The 20,921-nt window shown below is 45.8% G+C and overlaps 2 protein-coding genes across 2 annotated transcripts; both read left to right on the top strand.

The window, feature by feature from the left end:
- Positions 1-8,105: 8,105 nt before the first annotated feature.
- On the top strand, positions 8,106-9,923 carry LOC308287198 (histone-lysine N-methyltransferase SETD5-like; the record flags this gene model as incomplete). Its single annotated transcript, XM_080728316.1, has 3 exons — positions 8,106-8,170; positions 8,848-8,936; positions 9,351-9,923. The coding sequence occupies exons 1-3, from the start codon at positions 8,116-8,118 to the stop codon at positions 9,921-9,923; spliced, it is 717 nt and encodes a 238-aa protein (XP_080584442.1). The 5' UTR covers positions 8,106-8,115.
- Positions 9,924-19,103: 9,180 nt separating this feature from the next.
- On the top strand, positions 19,104-20,921 carry LOC308287197 (histone-lysine N-methyltransferase SETD5-like; the record flags this gene model as incomplete). The annotated part of the gene is made up of 3 exons (XM_080728315.1): positions 19,104-19,168; positions 19,846-19,934; positions 20,349-20,921. The coding sequence occupies exons 1-3, from the start codon at positions 19,114-19,116 to the stop codon at positions 20,919-20,921; spliced, it is 717 nt and encodes a 238-aa protein (XP_080584441.1). The 5' UTR covers positions 19,104-19,113.

The following is a 20,921-nucleotide window of genomic DNA, read 5'->3' as shown; positions in this document are numbered from 1 at the left end:
GCCGGAACAAAAAGAGAAGCTAAGAATCTGACATTATTTCTTTACTCTGTTGGGTTTGTCTCCTGTCTTGAATCCTGTAGGATTTTTTTTTCTTTTTGAAACTTTATTGAGAAAAGATATATATAAATATATATGTTTTTCTTTTTTCGCCCTTTTCTTTTTTCCTTCTGATCAATCTTGCATTCCGTATACCACCTAAGAAATGGGGGAGGGAGATCTCTGGGGATGGTGTGGATGGTATATACAACTAGAAAAAGCTGCTGTGTTCTATTTTCTTGTTTTTTGTTTTTTTGTTTTTGTATTTTTACGCAAGTGCTGCTTCATAAAGTTTCCCTTTCCACAGAATGCTGTAAGCCCTGTTTAGTTTTTACTAGGGTCCTCTCCTCACCAACTGAATTCTAATAAAGGAAAAAGAATACGAGAGAAACAAGTCCAGTTATATGGAGTCATGTGCCACAACCACTGCAGTGGGACCTCATACCAATGCTGTTGCCAGCTCGTCACGAGAGTTGGAACGCAGAGCATTATTTGTAGCTCATTTGGACCAGACGTTTTTACCGTTTTAACTTGTCATGACCCAGGATGAGCACTGGGCTACTGGGAAGGCTTATGAAGTTATGAACCGAGACGCTGGTCATTTCTTGCCCCCCACCCTTCCACCATGCTTCCTTGACCAACAGACAGAAGGGTACTCACATGTTACATGAATGTTTTGAAAGAAGACTTAAAAAATATATAGACACAAAATTAACCAGCACCTTAAAATGAAAGAAATACAAGCTAAAATTACACAAATACAACAACATGTATATGTGTACTTGTATAGAAAGAAATGTGTTATAGAAACTTGTACGGAGAAAAATATAGTACACTAAATTTACTGCATGATATTTGCTTTCTTTTCTTTTTGTTCTTTTTTGGGGGGTCTTGAGTGACCACATGGATGGGTGGTTGGGAGCTAATCAGTCTGTTCCTGTTTTAACTTCTACTTCCGGAGTCTCTTGAAAAACCAGGCGCTGCATTTTTTTTCCTTCTTTATTTTGTTGGTTTGTTTTATTTTTTACACAAAGCATAGTAACTATTTCAACCACAACCCCCCACCCCTCCAAAAGATTTAAGAAGCAGAAGAGATGTAATGCATTTTGATAATAAAATAATCATGATGGTAATGTATTTTGAAAACTGCCCTTGTGATACTTTATTTATTAAGAAATACTATGAGCGCGCCGCTGCGCAGGTCCATGCCCAGCAGGAGGCAGCACACCACGAAGGTGGGCAGCAGGCACAGCGAGATGTTGAACAGGCCCTCCTGCACGATGGTCAGGTACTGCTCATAGAACACGTAGGTCACCCTGCAACACAGCACAACAGCAACATTTAACACAGGACACATAACACCCTGCAACACAGCACAACAGCAACATTTAACACAGGGGTCTTCAACAGGGGGTCCGGGACCCCTAGGGGATCCTCAGAGTTACCATAGGGGGTCCTCCAAATCTTTGTGTGTTAGAAACCTTTTTCTCCTTTTTTATATTAACCACTCTAACCCTAGTGTCCTTATTCTGAGAACTTTAGCCAAAAATAGCCGAGCTACAAGCTCACAGAGGCGTTGTGAGCTTGCAGATCTGCTATTTTTGAAAAAGTCGTGAAAATGTGTGCAAATCTTTGAATATATGTATTTTCAAAGCGAACGTTTGTAACTCAAATTGTGTTTCTGGGGGGTCCCTGGAACTAGATATTTTGAAATGGTGGTCCGTGGCCAAATAACTATCATTTTGGGGGTCCTTCACATGAAAAGGTTTGAGCACCACTGACATAGTAGTCTCTCAAGAACAGACTAACTGAGCTCCAGTTAAGTGAAAAGGACCTTTTCTTTGACGATGGCTGGCCAGATTGCTGACATAGAAACATAGGTTTTTTCCAAAAATCTTAGAAAGATTCAAAAGACACTTATAGAATCGGGTCAAAATTCAAATTTTCACGTTTTTTCCCCCCCAAAATAGCAGATCTACAAGCTCGCAGCGCGGCACTCGGTGCCGCGCTGTGAGCTTGTATATCTGCTATTTTTTTCTTCTCTGAGGTGGTACTTGGTGTAAAAGGGTTGAGAACCACTGGCTTAGTTCATTTAGAATATTATAACTAAATACAATCTTTGTGACAAAGCATTACAGCACTCAGTGCCGTCTGGTTCTGCCTGTTCCTCGCGCTGCTTCTGTTTGAAGTTCATGACACCATGGTGCATCACCTCCTCTCCTCTCCTCTCCTCTCCTCCTCTCCTCACGAGGCACGTTGACCCACGTCTTGTGTCCAAATGTACACAGCGTCGTCTCATGTTGTCCCAAGTTGTTTAAAGAGCAATTGAACAGAGCAATGTGACATCTATATATATACATCCCTTGACATAGTTTGAAGCAACACTCAACTCATGCGTCTGCTTCTAGGAGAGAGAACACTTCCTGGTCAGGTGATTGGGGAGAGCCAACCGGCTGCCGTCCTATGAGCCAGGAGAATGTATCCCATGGGCTGGGGGGCCATGGCTGGCTTGATTGGTTACGTGGTTTGGGTTTTCTAGCGTAGCTGCCATGGCAGCTAGTGTCAATTAAGGGAGATAGGTTCTATGTGTCAGAGAAAGCAAAGATGGGCCGCCGGCCTGTGGCCGGCGGCCCATCTTTGCTTTCTCTGACACATGTTGATGATGATGATGATGATGATGATGATGATGATGATGATGACGACATTATGAATGAACCAACCCCGGATTGGAAGTTAGGAGGATAAAAGGAGGAAACGGCTTGTCTTTTGTGTGGTGAAATGGACTTGTAAATAAACCATTTGAATTACATGTAGCTGCAAATAAATGTAAAAAATAGAGGAAAAAAAGAGTGAAAAACAAAAACAAAAAACGATTCTGTCCCTTTAGCATATTAAAAAATCGCACCCGTGCGAAGTGAGCGGTGCAAAATTATTTAGGGAGTATGATATACTGTGGACTTTGATTTTCAAGCCTTTTCTTTAAATAACTAGACCAGGTCAACCTGGTTGTGCCAGACCCCCTGTCTGTCATCATCATTTATGACATCATGCCTTTTGTAGGCATGTCATCATCATGTCATCATCATATATACCCTTTATATAGAAAACCAGGACAGACAGACAGACCGACATTTGCTTATGTAGGCCTACCCATTTCATGGGTCTGGCAATCATAAATGTTTTTCCCTTTTAAATTGAAGATATTAAATAATATCTTTATCTTTTACTCTAGAATTGTATCATAAGGATATGATATCTTGTAGAGAACAGTTCAAGAAGGATTGAAAAGGAAAATAAAAAAGGGAGAATGGTAAAAGAAAAAGATTTTAAAAAAAGAAACAGAAAAAAAGCTATATATATATATATATATATATATATATATTAAAAAATATATAGGAACACATTTATTATTTATAGTTCTTTTGTGTTTTTAGTTATTGTTATTAATAGGGTATCATGGTCTTTTGCTGTGTAGTATGAACTATATAGACAACATTGTGCATTGCTGTCGTTTTTGCCAGACCCATGAAATGGGTAGGCCTACATAAGCAAATGTCGGTCTGTCCCTTTTCTATATAAAGGGTATATATGATGATGACATGATGATGACATGCCTACAAAAGGCATGATGTCATAAATGATGATGACAGACAGGGGGTCTGGCACAACCAGGTTGACCTGGTCTAGTTATTAAGGAAGTAGGCGTGGTCTATGTGTCCTCCGCTGAAATGGGTTGGTTTCCCTCAGCCCTAATGACATGCAAATTGTATTTGCATGTAGTTGGTGGGTATAATAACATAGTGATACTTACTGATTGGCGCAAATCCCGCTCCAGCCTTTTACCACACAATGGAAACCACTTTTTCCTTGAGACGTCCACAGGAGTCTTAGGGTCAAAGGTTAATGGACGCTGACTCCCTGTGAAGACGTGTGGGGACGTCTTACCTGGTTGCCATGGTTACCAGGTGAACAGGTGCCGCGGTAGCGGCTGGTGAGTGAAAACACTACATATCCCATCATGCAACTCGGCTGCCAGCATCATTGCGACCGTAGGTCGCACTTACTACGGAAAGCTCCACCAGGTGTCCGTCTGTCCGTCCGTCCGTCACACACGTTTTGCCCTGCTCATATCTCGGCAACCGTTGCCCCGATCCATGCCAGCTTTTGCACACACACTCCTTGCCTGCCAAACTACAACCTCCAAGGACCCCCGGAGCTCCAGGGACCCCCAAGTCCCTGGGGGACCCCCTGGTGTAAAAAAAGTTCCCTCCGTGACTCACGTCACACGTCACACTTTTGCCCTGCTCATATCTCCGCAACCGTTGCCCCGATCCATGCCCCCTTTTGCACACACACTCCTTACCTGCCAAACTACAACCTCCAAGGACCCCCAGAGCTCCAGGGACCCCCAGCTCCCTCGGGGACCCCCAAGTGTAAAAAATGAGCACATGTGCAAAAATTACCAAATGACCACCCCAACGGGGCTGCTCACGGGGAATTCCCGGGGACCACCCACTCCTGGTGCTCCAGAACGGATGCAAAAGTGGTGGCGCCCCCAGTGGAGGACCCCCTGCCACTGCAGCTCACATAAAATGCCGTAACTCGGGCTAGGAGCGTCCGGGAGAGCCGGGGCCGGTACCTATTCGTCCGCCAAGGCAACGCGGACACCCCACCCCTCATTTCTCACATGGCCCTCTTCTAGCACCACCTACAGGCCGATTTTTAAAACACATTTTTGGCCACTGCTCCTACAGTTTTTGCCCTAAAATCACGAAAATCACTACACAGTATGTCTACACTCATGTCATCAACATGGATCAGGAAGTTTTTGGAAAAACACATTTTTGCCCTATTTGTGGAGATAAGTGACCTACGGTCGCTTATCTCCCGATTAGGGAGTCTTACTGGTAGAGCATGTATTCTCCATTCATTGCTAATGCAAAGAAACGGCTTTGTCACAGAATCTACTTCCAAACATGCAGAGAAGGCCGAGACCCGCTCTTTTTCACGGCTACACTTGATTGTTGATATCCGCCAATGAATGAATTACATATAATGGATTAAACCGTCAGGTCGCAGTTACTATCGAAACCTCGTATACATTATGCTAATGAGGGCGTTAAGGTAGGTTTCCCAGCGCGTAAAAAAAGCAGACGACCGTATGTAAATGAAGGGGAGGAGTTTAGTCGACTTAAAAAAATTGGGGGCGGGGCATGGTTTGGAAATGCGTGTGGGTGTGGTGCGCATACATTATGCAAATGAGGCTGTTAAGTGGCGTTTCCCAGCGCGTAAAAAATGCAGACGGCCGTATGTAAATGAAGGGGAGGAGCTTAGTCGACATATGCAAATTTGGGGCGGGGCGTGGTTTGGAAATGCGTGTGGGCGTGGTGCGCATACATTATGCTCGCATACATTATGCTAATGAGGGCGTTAAGGTAGGTTTCCCAGCGCGTAAAAAAAGCAGACGACCGTATGTAAATGAAGGGGAGGAGTTTAGTCGACTTAAAAAAATTGGGGGCGGGGCATGGTTTGGAAATGCGTGTGGGTGTGGTGCGCATACATTATGCAAATGAGGCTGTTAAGTGGCGTTTCCCAGCGCGTAAAAAATGCAGACGGCCGTATGTAAATGAAGGGGAGGAGCTTAGTCGACATATGCAAATTTGGGGCGGGGCGTGGTTTGGAAATGCGTGTGGGCGTGGTGCGCATACATTATGCTCGCATACATTATGCTAATGAGGGCGTTAAGGTGTGTTTCCCAGCACGTAAAAAATGCAGACGGCCGTATGTAAATGAAGGGGAGGAGCTTAGTCGACTTAAAAAAATTGGGGGCGGGGCATGGTTTGGAAATGCGTGTGGGTGTGGTCCGCATAAATTATGCTAATGAGGCTGTTAAGTGGCGTTTCCCAGCGCGTAAAAAATGCAGGCGACCGTATGTAAATGAAGGGGAGGAGCTTAGTCGACATATGCAAATTGGGGGCGGGGCGTGGTTTGGAAATGCGTGTGGGCGTGGTGCGCATACATTATGCTCGCATACATTATGCTAATGAGGGCGTTAAGGTAGGTTTCCCAGCGCGTAAAAAAAGCAGACGACCGTATGTAAATGAAGGGGAGGAGTTTAGTCGACTTAAAAAAATTGGGGGCGGGGCATGGTTTGGAAATGCGTGTGGGTGTGGTCCGCATAAATTATGCTAATGAGGCTGTTAAGTGGCGTTTCCCAGCGCGTAAAAAATGCAGGCGGCCGTATGTAAATGAAGGGGAGGAGCTTAGTCGACATATGCAAATTGGGGGCGGGGCGTGGTTTGGAAATGCGTGTGGGCGTGGTGCGCATACATTATGCTCGCATACATTATGCTAATGAGGGCGTTAAGGTGTGTTTCCCAGCACGTAAAAAATGCAGACGGCCGTATGTAAATGAAGGGGAGGAGCTTAGTCGACTTAAAAAAATTGGGGGCGGGGCATGGTTTGGAAATGCGTGTGGGTGTGGTCCGCATAAATTATGCTAATGAGGCTGTTAAGTGGCATTTCCCAGCGCGTAAAAAATGCAGGCGACCGTATGTAAATGAAGGGGAGGAGCTTAGTCGACATATGCAAAATGGGGGCGGGGCGTGGTGTGGAAATGCGTGTGGGCGTGGTGCGCATACATTATGCTCGCATACATTATGCTAATGAGGGCGTTAAGGTGTGTTTCCCAGCACGTAAAAAATGCAGACGGCCGTATGTAAATGAAGGGGAGGAGCTTAGTCGACTTAAAAAAATTGGGGGCGGGGCATGGTTTGGAAATGCGTGTGGGTGTGGTCCGCATAAATTATGCTAATGAGGCTGTTAAGTGGCATTTCCCAGCGCGTAAAAAATGCAGGCGACCGTATGTAAATGAAGGGGAGGAGCTTAGTCGACATATGCAAAATGGGGGCGGGGCGTGGTGTGGAAATGCGTGTGGGCGTGGTGCGCATACATTATGCTCGCATACATTATGCTAATGAGGGCGTTAAGGTAGGTTTCCCAGCGCGTAAAAAATGCAGACGACCGTATGTTAATGAAGGGGAGGGGCTTAGTCGATGTATGCAAAAAAGTTTCGTCACCAACGCACGCACGCACGCACGCACGCACGCACGCACGCACGCACGCACGCACGCACGCACACACACACACACACACACACACACACACACTTTAACCTTTTATTTATGTCCACACAAAGGAGATGCATACAAGGACGTGTTGATCCATGAGGGCACGTCTGGCACCTGTAGCTGTTAGCAGGTGACTGTGACCAGCAGGTGGCTGTTGCCCTGACCTGGATGAGGGGGTCTGTTATAAAGTCCTCTGAGACCCTCACAGTCCCAGAGTCAGACCCCACCCATTGTAGGGACACTCCAGTACGGACACAGAGGTCATTAAGGTCTGGCCAATCTGACCAGACCCCGAAACCAGCAGAACGGGTGTCCAGTTTCCCGTTTGGTTTCCTCCTGAACCCAAGGAAATGGGGCTCTGAATCCCTGGCCAATGGGACCTTACGCCTCCTCAGCATGCTGGTGTAGATCCATTCCACGTTTGGCAGGCCTAACCCTCCCTCCAGGGCTGGGCCCCTGATTCAGCCCGGGAAAAAGAGTTGGAGAGGCCCTCATTGCGCGCCCTCTATAGCGCTGCTGCTACTCAAAGATTTGCCGTTTCAGATCATGACAAGTGACAAGCCAGTGGGCCAATTACTGTACATGAGTTATATTTCGTCGTTGTCAGGTGGAAACCTTGTATGTCCAAAACCGTTTGTTTTGTATTTATCATTTTAAAAATGATTTAAACTAGTGAAAACAGCCGATCTACAAGCACACAACACCTCGCGGTGCGAGGCGTTGTGTGCTTGTAGATCTGCTGTTTTCACTACTTTTGTGCAACGGCCTTGTATGGTGAAGCAGGGCTTTGCTTTGCGAAAGAGATACGAGGTTTCTGCCCGACAGTGACGATTTACTTTGTTGGCCGCCCAGCCCCCAAAATGGAACGAAGGCCGACATTTTATTTTGATTTTTTTCCTAATGGCCAGCCTGGACCGGCCGGGAACGAGTTCTGAGAGGCAGCATCAAGATGGAGCGCATTTTAAAAAGGGGGGATGGCTCGGTGCCAGGAGACAAGGAGCCTGGTATGACATGGATTCACAGACACATTTTATCATTTATATTATGAACGTTTAATCTTATGTGGTAGTTTAGCATTACCAGTGCAGCTTAATATCTTATGAATTGCTCCTTCACCAATAACGGGTAGTAAAGAAAGAAATCACATGAAGTGAGCGGTGCTATTTATGAGCTAATTTCATTAAGAGTCCCGCGAAGCATGGCCAATGTGGGATGTGGCGGGAGTGGCATACAGACAGCAGATATACAAGCTCACAGCGCGGCACCGAGTGCCGCGCTGCGAGCTTGTAGATCTGCTATTTTTTGAAAAAACTTGAAAATGTGTGCAAGTCTTTGAATATCTTTGACCCGATCTTTGACCCGACTTCCAAATCCTTCCTCTAAATCAGTGGTTCTCAAACTTTTTCATGTCAAGGACCCCCAAAATTACAGGTATTTAGCCACGGACCCCCATCTAAAAATATGTTGTTCCAGGGACCCCCCAGAAGCAAATATTTGAGTTACAAATGTTCGCTTTTAAATGGATATATTCAAAGGCTTGCAAAGAAAAATCATGATTTTTCAAAAATAGCAGATCTACAAGCTCGCAGCGCGGCACTCGGTGCTGCGCTGTGAGCTTGTATATCTGCTATTTTTCAACAGTTAAAGCTGTCAATAATCGTAGGCCTAAATGGGTTAACAGATGGAGATCGATACGATGTCCAGACAGGCACCATAACCTCTCCCATGAGGAGTCCACACGGATACAGTCCCTCTGTGTATGGCCACCAGGTAGGCTGCCTCATGCTAAACCTCACTTCAACTTTCACACAATAGTGCTTAGGTTTTGAAATCATGAACAACAGTGTAGGCTGCTATTTAAAAAAAAAATACATGAGTCTTATATTGCAGCACTGGTGTGGTCTCATAGTGTAGATCAGCGCACCAGTGCCAAATGCCAATATCATTCATACCAGTGCCAATATCATGACCTTGAGTGTATCAATGCGATTATAGGCCTACCACAGATGTATTATCAATAGTTATGTTTGGAATGCAAAGGTAAATAATGCATCCACTTGTTAGAGTGCTGTTATCAGGAGATATCTTTACTCCCTAGAAACCAATCACAATGTGAGGTTGGAACTAACTATGCTTAGTATCGTTCAGATTTGGTAACTGCGTGTTCTGTTTGGTTGTGTGCAGTCGTCAGAGAGCCACGGTCAGACAGGCAGCCCATCCTTCCTCCAGCAGAGCTCCTCATCTCCATTCCTTGGTTCATATAGTCCCTCTGGCGCCCCCTCTTCCTCAGGCCAGAGCTTCTACCCTCGGCTCTCCTCGTCCCACCCTGGCCAGTCCCCCTCATCGTCCTACCCCAGTCAGACTCCCACCTCCTCGTCCTCAGACTCCAGGCCACCAGGGGGCTCTCTACACCAGCAGAGCAGCAGCAGTATGGACGGAGCCCCTGGCTACAGCAACAGCCACTTAAAAGCTAACCTCTTGAACAGCAGTGGCTTAGTGGGCTCACCCAGCCCAGGCCCTCGGACCCATGGCCAGACTAAAACAGACTTGGGTACACAGACCTCTAGACTGAGCCAGCAGCAGGCGCCTCGGAGCCTGAAAACGGGAAGTCCTGGACAGGCGGTGCTGCAGGCAGGCTCCAGGCTCCTGTCAGCCTCTGGAGCTCCACATTACCCGCAGCGCGGGGCCCCCCTCACTCAGTTCCAGCACCCGCCTCTCCAGGGATCAGGAGTAAGGACACAGTCAGGAAGCTTTTAGGACCTTGTTTGAGTGCATGTGTGCATGCGTGCGTGAGTGAGTGTGAGCGAGAGAGTGTTTGCGTGAGGCTGCATAGCTCCTCAAGCCCTAAACCTGTGGTGTGTGGGCTCAGTGAGGGGAAATGTACAGACCTAAGAGGAGCCAGGACTTCTTGTATGGATCTCTCCTTTTGTTATTTTTGGTCTTTTCTTTCTTTATTTTCTGAGAAACAAAATTACTGCATTCTGCACAAAGCTAATCATTGACTTTCGACATCATTAAGGAATCAATGGAATAAGCGATTTAAAGAAGAAAATAATGGACAAATTCTGAAAAATAAGAAATCATAATGTAACTTGAAATTGCCCCTGGCGTTTCCTGACATGTTGGACTGTGCAAACAGGTTACGTAATGTTTGAAAGTAAAATCTTCAACATGAGTATCTGTACAAAGTTTTAAAAAGTGTACCTGTTGTCTTGGTACCTATGTTTCATAAATATTGACATGTAAAACATAACTCAAATCAATGTTTCTTTTTTTTCTTCTTTTTTTGCCCCCTCCCCCTCCTCCCTCACAAAGTTAACCCCTGGGATTTGGCATCAGCCGAGTCTGTCCTGCAGTATAGAATATAAGCGTTTCATTTTGGAAGGGGAAACGAAACGGACAGTTTGTATGTCCTTCATCCGTTATAAAGATGTATCCAAGCGTTTGGGAGGGACAAAAGCTTCCTGATCAGGATCATTCCATGTGATTACCAGCTTTCTATGTTTCTCAAAACGTTTTCTCTCTCGAGCCTCCATCTTTTCTAATGAACATTGATTTGATTCAGTTCTTTTATCCCCACTTGACCGTTTGTTTGGTTTTCACTTTAGTACTACTTCACTGTAGACTTGCGATATTGTATTTGAGACGTACAGGTCTTATGATTCATGGTGCTGCAGTCTTGTTTTTCCAATAAATCTGAAATCCACTTATGTTCCTAAGAGCGGCTACGGTCATCTTGTCATTATACTATGTCATTTGGGATCCGTTTTCCAGGTTGGATACAAAATGTTACACAAACGTTATAGTTTTTGTTCTTTGATAGTATTGGAATGCCGGAACAAAAAGAGAAGCTAAGAATCTGACATTATTTCTTTACTCTGTTGGGTTTGTCTCCTGTCTTGAATCCTGTAGGATTTTTTTTTCTTTTTGAAACTTTATTGAGAAAAGATATATATAAATATATATGTTTTTCTTTTTTCGCCCTTTTCTTTTTTCCTTCTGATCAATCTTGCATTCCGTATACCACCTAAGAAATGGGGGAGGGAGATCTCTGGGGATGGTGTGGATGGTATATACAACTAGAAAAAGCTGCTGTGTTCTATTTTCTTGTTTTTTGTTTTTTTGTTTTTGTATTTTTACGCAAGTGCTGCTTCATAAAGTTTCCCTTTCCACAGAATGCTGTAAGCCCTGTTTAGTTTTTACTAGGGTCCTCTCCTCACCAACTGAATTCTAATAAAGGAAAAAGAATACGAGAGAAACAAGTCCAGTTATATGGAGTCATGTGCCACAACCACTGCAGTGGGACCTCATACCAATGCTGTTGCCAGCTCGTCACGAGAGTTGGAACGCAGAGCATTATTTGTAGCTCATTTGGACCAGACGTTTTTACCGTTTTAACTTGTCATGACCCAGGATGAGCACTGGGCTACTGGGAAGGCTTATGAAGTTATGAACCGAGACGCTGGTCATTTCTTGCCCCCCACCCTTCCACCATGCTTCCTTGACCAACAGACAGAAGGGTACTCACATGTTACATGAATGTTTTGAAAGAAGACTTAAAAAATATATAGACACAAAATTAACCAGCACCTTAAAATGAAAGAAATACAAGCTAAAATTACACAAATACAACAACATGTATATGTGTACTTGTATAGAAAGAAATGTGTTATAGAAACTTGTACGGAGAAAAATATAGTACACTAAATTTACTGCATGATATTTGCTTTCTTTTCTTTTTGTTCTTTTTTGGGGGGTCTTGAGTGACCACATGGATGGGTGGTTGGGAGCTAATCAGTCTGTTCCTGTTTTAACTTCTACTTCCGGAGTCTCTTGAAAAACCAGGCGCTGCATTTTTTTTCCTTCTTTATTTTGTTGGTTTGTTTTATTTTTTACACAAAGCATAGTAACTATTTCAACCACAACCCCCCACCCCTCCAAAAGATTTAAGAAGCAGAAGAGATGTAATGCATTTTGATAATAAAATAATCATGATGGTAATGTATTTTGAAAACTGCCCTTGTGATACTTTATTTATTAAGAAATACTATGAGCGCGCCGCTGCGCAGGTCCATGCCCAGCAGGAGGCAGCACACCACGAAGGTGGGCAGCAGGCACAGCGAGATGTTGAACAGGCCCTCCTGCACGATGGTCAGGTACTGCTCATAGAACACGTAGGTCACCCTGCAACACAGCACAACAGCAACATTTAACACAGGACACATAACACCCTGCAACACAGCACAACAGCAACATTTAACACAGGGGTCTTCAACAGGGGGTCCGGGACCCCTAGGGGATCCTCAGAGTTACCATAGGGGGTCCTCCAAATCTTTGTGTGTTAGAAACCTTTTTCTCCTTTTTTATATTAACCACTCTAACCCTAGTGTCCTTATTCTGAGAACTTTAGCCAAAAATAGCCGAGCTACAAGCTCACAGAGGCGTTGTGAGCTTGCAGATCTGCTATTTTTGAAAAAGTCGTGAAAATGTGTGCAAATCTTTGAATATATGTATTTTCAAAGCGAACGTTTGTAACTCAAATTGTGTTTCTGGGGGGTCCCTGGAACTAGATATTTTGAAATGGTGGTCCGTGGCCAAATAACTATCATTTTGGGGGTCCTTCACATGAAAAGGTTTGAGCACCACTGACATAGTAGTCTCTCAAGAACAGACTAACTGAGCTCCAGTTAAGTGAAAAGGACCTTTTCTTTGACGATGGCTGGCCAGATTGCTGACATAGAAACATAGGTTTTTTCCAAAAATCTTAGAAAGATTCAAAAGACACTTATAGAATCGGGTCAAAATTCAAATTTTCACGTTTTTTCCCCCCCAAAATAGCAGATCTACAAGCTCGCAGCGCGGCACTCGGTGCCGCGCTGTGAGCTTGTATATCTGCTATTTTTTTCTTCTCTGAGGTGGTACTTGGTGTAAAAGGGTTGAGAACCACTGGCTTAGTTCATTTAGAATATTATAACTAAATACAATCTTTGTGACAAAGCATTACAGCACTCAGTGCCGTCTGGTTCTGCCTGTTCCTCGCGCTGCTTCTGTTTGAAGTTCATGACACCATGGTGCATCACCTCCTCTCCTCTCCTCTCCTCTCCTCCTCTCCTCACGAGGCACGTTGACCCACGTCTTGTGTCCAAATGTACACAGCGTCGTCTCATGTTGTCCCAAGTTGTTTAAAGAGCAATTGAACAGAGCAATGTGACATCTATATATATACATCCCTTGACATAGTTTGAAGCAACACTCAACTCATGCGTCTGCTTCTAGGAGAGAGAACACTTCCTGGTCAGGTGATTGGGGAGAGCCAACCGGCTGCCGTCCTATGAGCCAGGAGAATGTATCCCATGGGCTGGGGGGCCATGGCTGGCTTGATTGGTTACGTGGTTTGGGTTTTCTAGCGTAGCTGCCATGGCAGCTAGTGTCAATTAAGGGAGATAGGTTCTATGTGTCAGAGAAAGCAAAGATGGGCCGCCGGCCTGTGGCCGGCGGCCCATCTTTGCTTTCTCTGACACATGTTGATGATGATGATGATGATGATGATGATGATGATGATGATGACGACATTATGAATGAACCAACCCCGGATTGGAAGTTAGGAGGATAAAAGGAGGAAACGGCTTGTCTTTTGTGTGGTGAAATGGACTTGTAAATAAACCATTTGAATTACATGTAGCTGCAAATAAATGTAAAAAATAGAGGAAAAAAAGAGTGAAAAACAAAAACAAAAAACGATTCTGTCCCTTTAGCATATTAAAAAATCGCACCCGTGCGAAGTGAGCGGTGCAAAATTATTTAGGGAGTATGATATACTGTGGACTTTGATTTTCAAGCCTTTTCTTTAAATAACTAGACCAGGTCAACCTGGTTGTGCCAGACCCCCTGTCTGTCATCATCATTTATGACATCATGCCTTTTGTAGGCATGTCATCATCATGTCATCATCATATATACCCTTTATATAGAAAACCAGGACAGACAGACAGACCGACATTTGCTTATGTAGGCCTACCCATTTCATGGGTCTGGCAATCATAAATGTTTTTCCCTTTTAAATTGAAGATATTAAATAATATCTTTATCTTTTACTCTAGAATTGTATCATAAGGATATGATATCTTGTAGAGAACAGTTCAAGAAGGATTGAAAAGGAAAATAAAAAAGGGAGAATGGTAAAAGAAAAAGATTTTAAAAAAAGAAACAGAAAAAAAGCTATATATATATATATATATATATATATATATTAAAAAATATATAGGAACACATTTATTATTTATAGTTCTTTTGTGTTTTTAGTTATTGTTATTAATAGGGTATCATGGTCTTTTGCTGTGTAGTATGAACTATATAGACAACATTGTGCATTGCTGTCGTTTTTGCCAGACCCATGAAATGGGTAGGCCTACATAAGCAAATGTCGGTCTGTCCCTTTTCTATATAAAGGGTATATATGATGATGACATGATGATGACATGCCTACAAAAGGCATGATGTCATAAATGATGATGACAGACAGGGGGTCTGGCACAACCAGGTTGACCTGGTCTAGTTATTAAGGAAGTAGGCGTGGTCTATGTGTCCTCCGCTGAAATGGGTTGGTTTCCCTCAGCCCTAATGACATGCAAATTGTATTTGCATGTAGTTGGTGGGTATAATAACATAGTGATACTTACTGATTGGCGCAAATCCCGCTCCAGCCTTTTACCACACAATGGAAACCACTTTTTCCTTGAGACGTCCACAGGAGTCTTAGGGTCAAAGGTTAATGGACGCTGACTCCCTGTGAAGACGTGTGGGGACGTCTTACCTGGTTGCCATGGTTACCAGGTGAACAGGTGCCGCGGTAGCGGCTGGTGAGTGAAAACACTACATATCCCATCATGCAACTCGGCTGCCAGCATCATTGCGACCGTAGGTCGCACTTACTACGGAAAGCTCCACCAGGTGTCCGTCTGTCCGTCCGTCCGTCACACACGTTTTGCCCTGCTCATATCTCGGCAACCGTTGCCCCGATCCATGCCAGCTTTTGCACACACACTCCTTGCCTGCCAAACTACAACCTCCAAGGACCCCCGGAGCTCCAGGGACCCCCAAGTCCCTGGGGGACCCCCTGGTGTAAAAAAAGTTCCCTCCGTGACTCACGTCACACGTCACACTTTTGCCCTGCTCATATCTCCGCAACCGTTGCCCCGATCCATGCCCCCTTTTGCACACACACTCCTTACCTGCCAAACTACAACCTCCAAGGACCCCCAGAGCTCCAGGGACCCCCAGCTCCCTCGGGGACCCCCAAGTGTAAAAAATGAGCACATGTGCAAAAATTACCAAATGACCACCCCAACGGGGCTGCTCACGGGGAATTCCCGGGGACCACCCACTCCTGGTGCTCCAGAACGGATGCAAAAGTGGTGGCGCCCCCAGTGGAGGACCCCCTGCCACTGCAGCTCACATAAAATGCCGTAACTCGGGCTAGGAGCGTCCGGGAGAGCCGGGGCCGGTACCTATTCGTCCGCCAAGGCAACGCGGACACCCCACCCCTCATTTCTCACATGGCCCTCTTCTAGCACCACCTACAGGCCGATTTTTAAAACACATTTTTGGCCACTGCTCCTACAGTTTTTGCCCTAAAATCACGAAAATCACTACACAGTATGTCTACACTCATGTCATCAACATGGATCAGGAAGTTTTTGGAAAAACACATTTTTGCCCTATTTGTGGAGATAAGTGACCTACGGTCGCTTATCTCCCGATTAGGGAGTCTTACTGGTAGAGCATGTATTCTCCATTCATTGCTAATGCAAAGAAACGGCTTTGTCACAGAATCTACTTCCAAACATGCAGAGAAGGCCGAGACCCGCTCTTTTTCACGGCTACACTTGATTGTTGATATCCGCCAATGAATGAATTACATATAATGGATTAAACCGTCAGGTCGCAGTTACTATCGAAACCTCGTATACATTATGCTAATGAGGGCGTTAAGGTAGGTTTCCCAGCGCGTAAAAAAAGCAGACGACCGTATGTAAATGAAGGGGAGGAGTTTAGTCGACTTAAAAAAATTGGGGGCGGGGCATGGTTTGGAAATGCGTGTGGGTGTGGTGCGCATACATTATGCAAATGAGGCTGTTAAGTGGCGTTTCCCAGCGCGTAAAAAATGCAGACGGCCGTATGTAAATGAAGGGGAGGAGCTTAGTCGACATATGCAAATTTGGGGCGGGGCGTGGTTTGGAAATGCGTGTGGGCGTGGTGCGCATACATTATGCTCGCATACATTATGCTAATGAGGGCGTTAAGGTAGGTTTCCCAGCGCGTAAAAAAAGCAGACGACCGTATGTAAATGAAGGGGAGGAGTTTAGTCGACTTAAAAAAATTGGGGGCGGGGCATGGTTTGGAAATGCGTGTGGGTGTGGTGCGCATACATTATGCAAATGAGGCTGTTAAGTGGCGTTTCCCAGCGCGTAAAAAATGCAGACGGCCGTATGTAAATGAAGGGGAGGAGCTTAGTCGACATATGCAAATTTGGGGCGGGGCGTGGTTTGGAAATGCGTGTGGGCGTGGTGCGCATACATTATGCTCGCATACATTATGCTAATGAGGGCGTTAAGGTGTGTTTCCCAGCACGTAAAAAATGCAGACGGCCGTATGTAAATGAAGGGGAGGAGCTTAGTCGACTTAAAAAAATTGGGGGCGGGGCATGGTTTGGAAATGCGTGTGGGTGTGGTCCGCATAAATTATGCTAATGAGGCTGTTAAGTGGCGTTTCCCAGCGCGTAAAAAATGCAGGCGACCGTATGTAAATGAAGGGGAGGAGCTTAGTCGACATATGCAAATTGGGGGCGGGGCGTGGTTTGGAAATGCGTGTGGGCGTGGTGCGCATACATTATGCTCGCATACATTATGCTAATGAGGGCGTTAAGGTAGGTTTCCCAGCGCGTAAAAAAAGCAGACGACCGTATGTAAATGAAGGGGAGGAGTTTAGTCGACTTAAAAAAATTGGGGGCGGGGCATGGTTTGGAAATGCGTGTGGGTGTGGTCCGCATAAATTATGCTAATGAGGCTGTTAAGTGGCGTTTCCCAGCGCGTAAAAAATGCAGGCGGCCGTATGTAAATGAAGGGGAGGAGCTTAGTCGACATATGCAAATTGGGGGCGGGGCGTGGTTTGGAAATGCGTGTGGGCGTGGTGCGCATACATTATGCTCGCATACATTATGCTAATGAGGGCGTTAAGGTGTGTTTCCCAGCACGTAAAAAATGCAGACGGCCGTATGTAAATGAAGGGGAGGAGCTTAGTCGACTTAAAAAAATTGGGGGCGGGGCATGGTTTGGAAATGCGTGTGGGTGTGGTCCGCATAAATTATGCTAATGAGGCTGTTAAGTGGCATTTCCCAGCGCGTAAAAAATGCAGGCGACCGTATGTAAATGAAGGGGAGGAGCTTAGTCGACATATGCAAAATGGGGGCGGGGCGTGGTGTGGAAATGCGTGTGGGCGTGGTGCGCATACATTATGCTCGCATACATTATGCTAATGAGGGCGTTAAGGTGTGTTTCCCAGCACGTAAAAAATGCAGACGGCCGTATGTAAATGAAGGGGAGGAGCTTAGTCGACTTAAAAAAATTGGGGGCGGGGCATGGTTTGGAAATGCGTGTGGGTGTGGTCCGCATAAATTATGCTAATGAGGCTGTTAAGTGGCATTTCCCAGCGCGTAAAAAATGCAGGCGACCGTATGTAAATGAAGGGGAGGAGCTTAGTCGACATATGCAAAATGGGGGCGGGGCGTGGTGTGGAAATGCGTGTGGGCGTGGTGCGCATACATTATGCTCGCATACATTATGCTAATGAGGGCGTTAAGGTAGGTTTCCCAGCGCGTAAAAAATGCAGACGACCGTATGTTAATGAAGGGGAGGGGCTTAGTCGATGTATGCAAAAAAGTTTCGTCACCAACGCACGCACGCACGCACGCACGCACGCACGCACGCACGCACGCACGCACGCACGCACACACACACACACACACACACACACACACACTTTAACCTTTTATTTATGTCCACACAAAGGAGATGCATACAAGGACGTGTTGATCCATGAGGGCACGTCTGGCACCTGTAGCTGTTAGCAGGTGACTGTGACCAGCAGGTGGCTGTTGCCCTGACCTGGATGAGGGGGTCTGTTATAAAGTCCTCTGAGACCCTCACAGTCCCAGAGTCAGACCCCACCCATTGTAGGGACACTCCAGTACGGACACAGAGGTCATTAAGGTCTGGCCAATCTGACCAGACCCCGAAACCAGCAGAACGGGTGTCCAGTTTCCCGTTTGGTTTCCTCCTGAACCCAAGGAAATGGGGCTCTGAATCCCTGGCCAATGGGACCTTACGCCTCCTCAGCATGCTGGTGTAGATCCATTCCACGTTTGGCAGGCCTAACCCTCCCTCCAGGGCTGGGCCCCTGATTCAGCCCGGGAAAAAGAGTTGGAGAGGCCCTCATTGCGCGCCCTCTATAGCGCTGCTGCTACTCAAAGATTTGCCGTTTCAGATCATGACAAGTGACAAGCCAGTGGGCCAATTACTGTACATGAGTTATATTTCGTCGTTGTCAGGTGGAAACCTTGTATGTCCAAAACCGTTTGTTTTGTATTTATCATTTTAAAAATGATTTAAACTAGTGAAAACAGCCGATCTACAAGCACACAACACCTCGCGGTGCGAGGCGTTGTGTGCTTGTAGATCTGCTGTTTTCACTACTTTTGTGCAACGGCCTTGTATGGTGAAGCAGGGCTTTGCTTTGCGAAAGAGATACGAGGTTTCTGCCCGACAGTGACGATTTACTTTGTTGGCCGCCCAGCCCCCAAAATGGAACGAAGGCCGACATTTTATTTTGATTTTTTTCCTAATGGCCAGCCTGGACCGGCCGGGAACGAGTTCTGAGAGGCAGCATCAAGATGGAGCGCATTTTAAAAAGGGGGGATGGCTCGGTGCCAGGAGACAAGGAGCCTGGTATGACATGGATTCACAGACACATTTTATCATTTATATTATGAACGTTTAATCTTATGTGGTAGTTTAGCATTACCAGTGCAGCTTAATATCTTATGAATTGCTCCTTCACCAATAACGGGTAGTAAAGAAAGAAATCACATGAAGTGAGCGGTGCTATTTATGAGCTAATTTCATTAAGAGTCCCGCGAAGCATGGCCAATGTGGGATGTGGCGGGAGTGGCATACAGACAGCAGATATACAAGCTCACAGCGCGGCACCGAGTGCCGCGCTGCGAGCTTGTAGATCTGCTATTTTTTGAAAAAACTTGAAAATGTGTGCAAGTCTTTGAATATCTTTGACCCGATCTTTGACCCGACTTCCAAATCCTTCCTCTAAATCAGTGGTTCTCAAACTTTTTCATGTCAAGGACCCCCAAAATTACAGGTATTTAGCCACGGACCCCCATCTAAAAATATGTTGTTCCAGGGACCCCCCAGAAGCAAATATTTGAGTTACAAATGTTCGCTTTTAAATGGATATATTCAAAGGCTTGCAAAGAAAAATCATGATTTTTCAAAAATAGCAGATCTACAAGCTCGCAGCGCGGCACTCGGTGCTGCGCTGTGAGCTTGTATATCTGCTATTTTTCAACAGTTAAAGCTGTCAATAATCGTAGGCCTAAATGGGTTAACAGATGGAGATCGATACGATGTCCAGACAGGCACCATAACCTCTCCCATGAGGAGTCCACACGGATACAGTCCCTCTGTGTATGGCCACCAGGTAGGCTGCCTCATGCTAAACCTCACTTCAACTTTCACACAATAGTGCTTAGGTTTTGAAATCATGAACAACAGTGTAGGCTGCTATTTAAAAAAAAAATACATGAGTCTTATATTGCAGCACTGGTGTGGTCTCATAGTGTAGATCAGCGCACCAGTGCCAAATGCCAATATCATTCATACCAGTGCCAATATCATGACCTTGAGTGTATCAATGCGATTATAGGCCTACCACAGATGTATTATCAATAGTTATGTTTGGAATGCAAAGGTAAATAATGCATCCACTTGTTAGAGTGCTGTTATCAGGAGATATCTTTACTCCCTAGAAACCAATCACAATGTGAGGTTGGAACTAACTATGCTTAGTATCGTTCAGATTTGGTAACTGCGTGTTCTGTTTGGTTGTGTGCAGTCGTCAGAGAGCCACGGTCAGACAGGCAGCCCATCCTTCCTCCAGCAGAGCTCCTCATCTCCATTCCTTGGTTCATATAGTCCCTCTGGCGCCCCCTCTTCCTCAGGCCAGAGCTTCTACCCTCGGCTCTCCTCGTCCCACCCTGGCCAGTCCCCCTCATCGTCCTACCCCAGTCAGACTCCCACCTCCTCGTCCTCAGACTCCAGGCCACCAGGGGGCTCTCTACACCAGCAGAGCAGCAGCAGTATGGACGGAGCCCCTGGCTACAGCAACAGCCACTTAAAAGCTAACCTCTTGAACAGCAGTGGCTTAGTGGGCTCACCCAGCCCAGGCCCTCGGACCCATGGCCAGACTAAAACAGACTTGGGTACACAGACCTCTAGACTGAGCCAGCAGCAGGCGCCTCGGAGCCTGAAAACGGGAAGTCCTGGACAGGCGGTGCTGCAGGCAGGCTCCAGGCTCCTGTCAGCCTCTGGAGCTCCACATTACCCGCAGCGCGGGGCCCCCCTCACTCAGTTCCAGCACCCGCCTCTCCAGGGATCAGGAGTAAGGACACAGTCAGGAAGCTTTTAG

Source organism: Nannobrachium achirus (genome assembly GCF_963921795.1).
Source record: "Nannobrachium achirus genome assembly, chromosome: 6".
NCBI classification, from domain to species: domain Eukaryota; kingdom Metazoa; phylum Chordata; class Actinopteri; order Myctophiformes; family Myctophidae; genus Nannobrachium; species Nannobrachium achirus.
The sequence above is the reverse complement of the archived record's forward strand: the minus strand, read 5'-3'. Positions and strand labels throughout refer to the sequence as shown.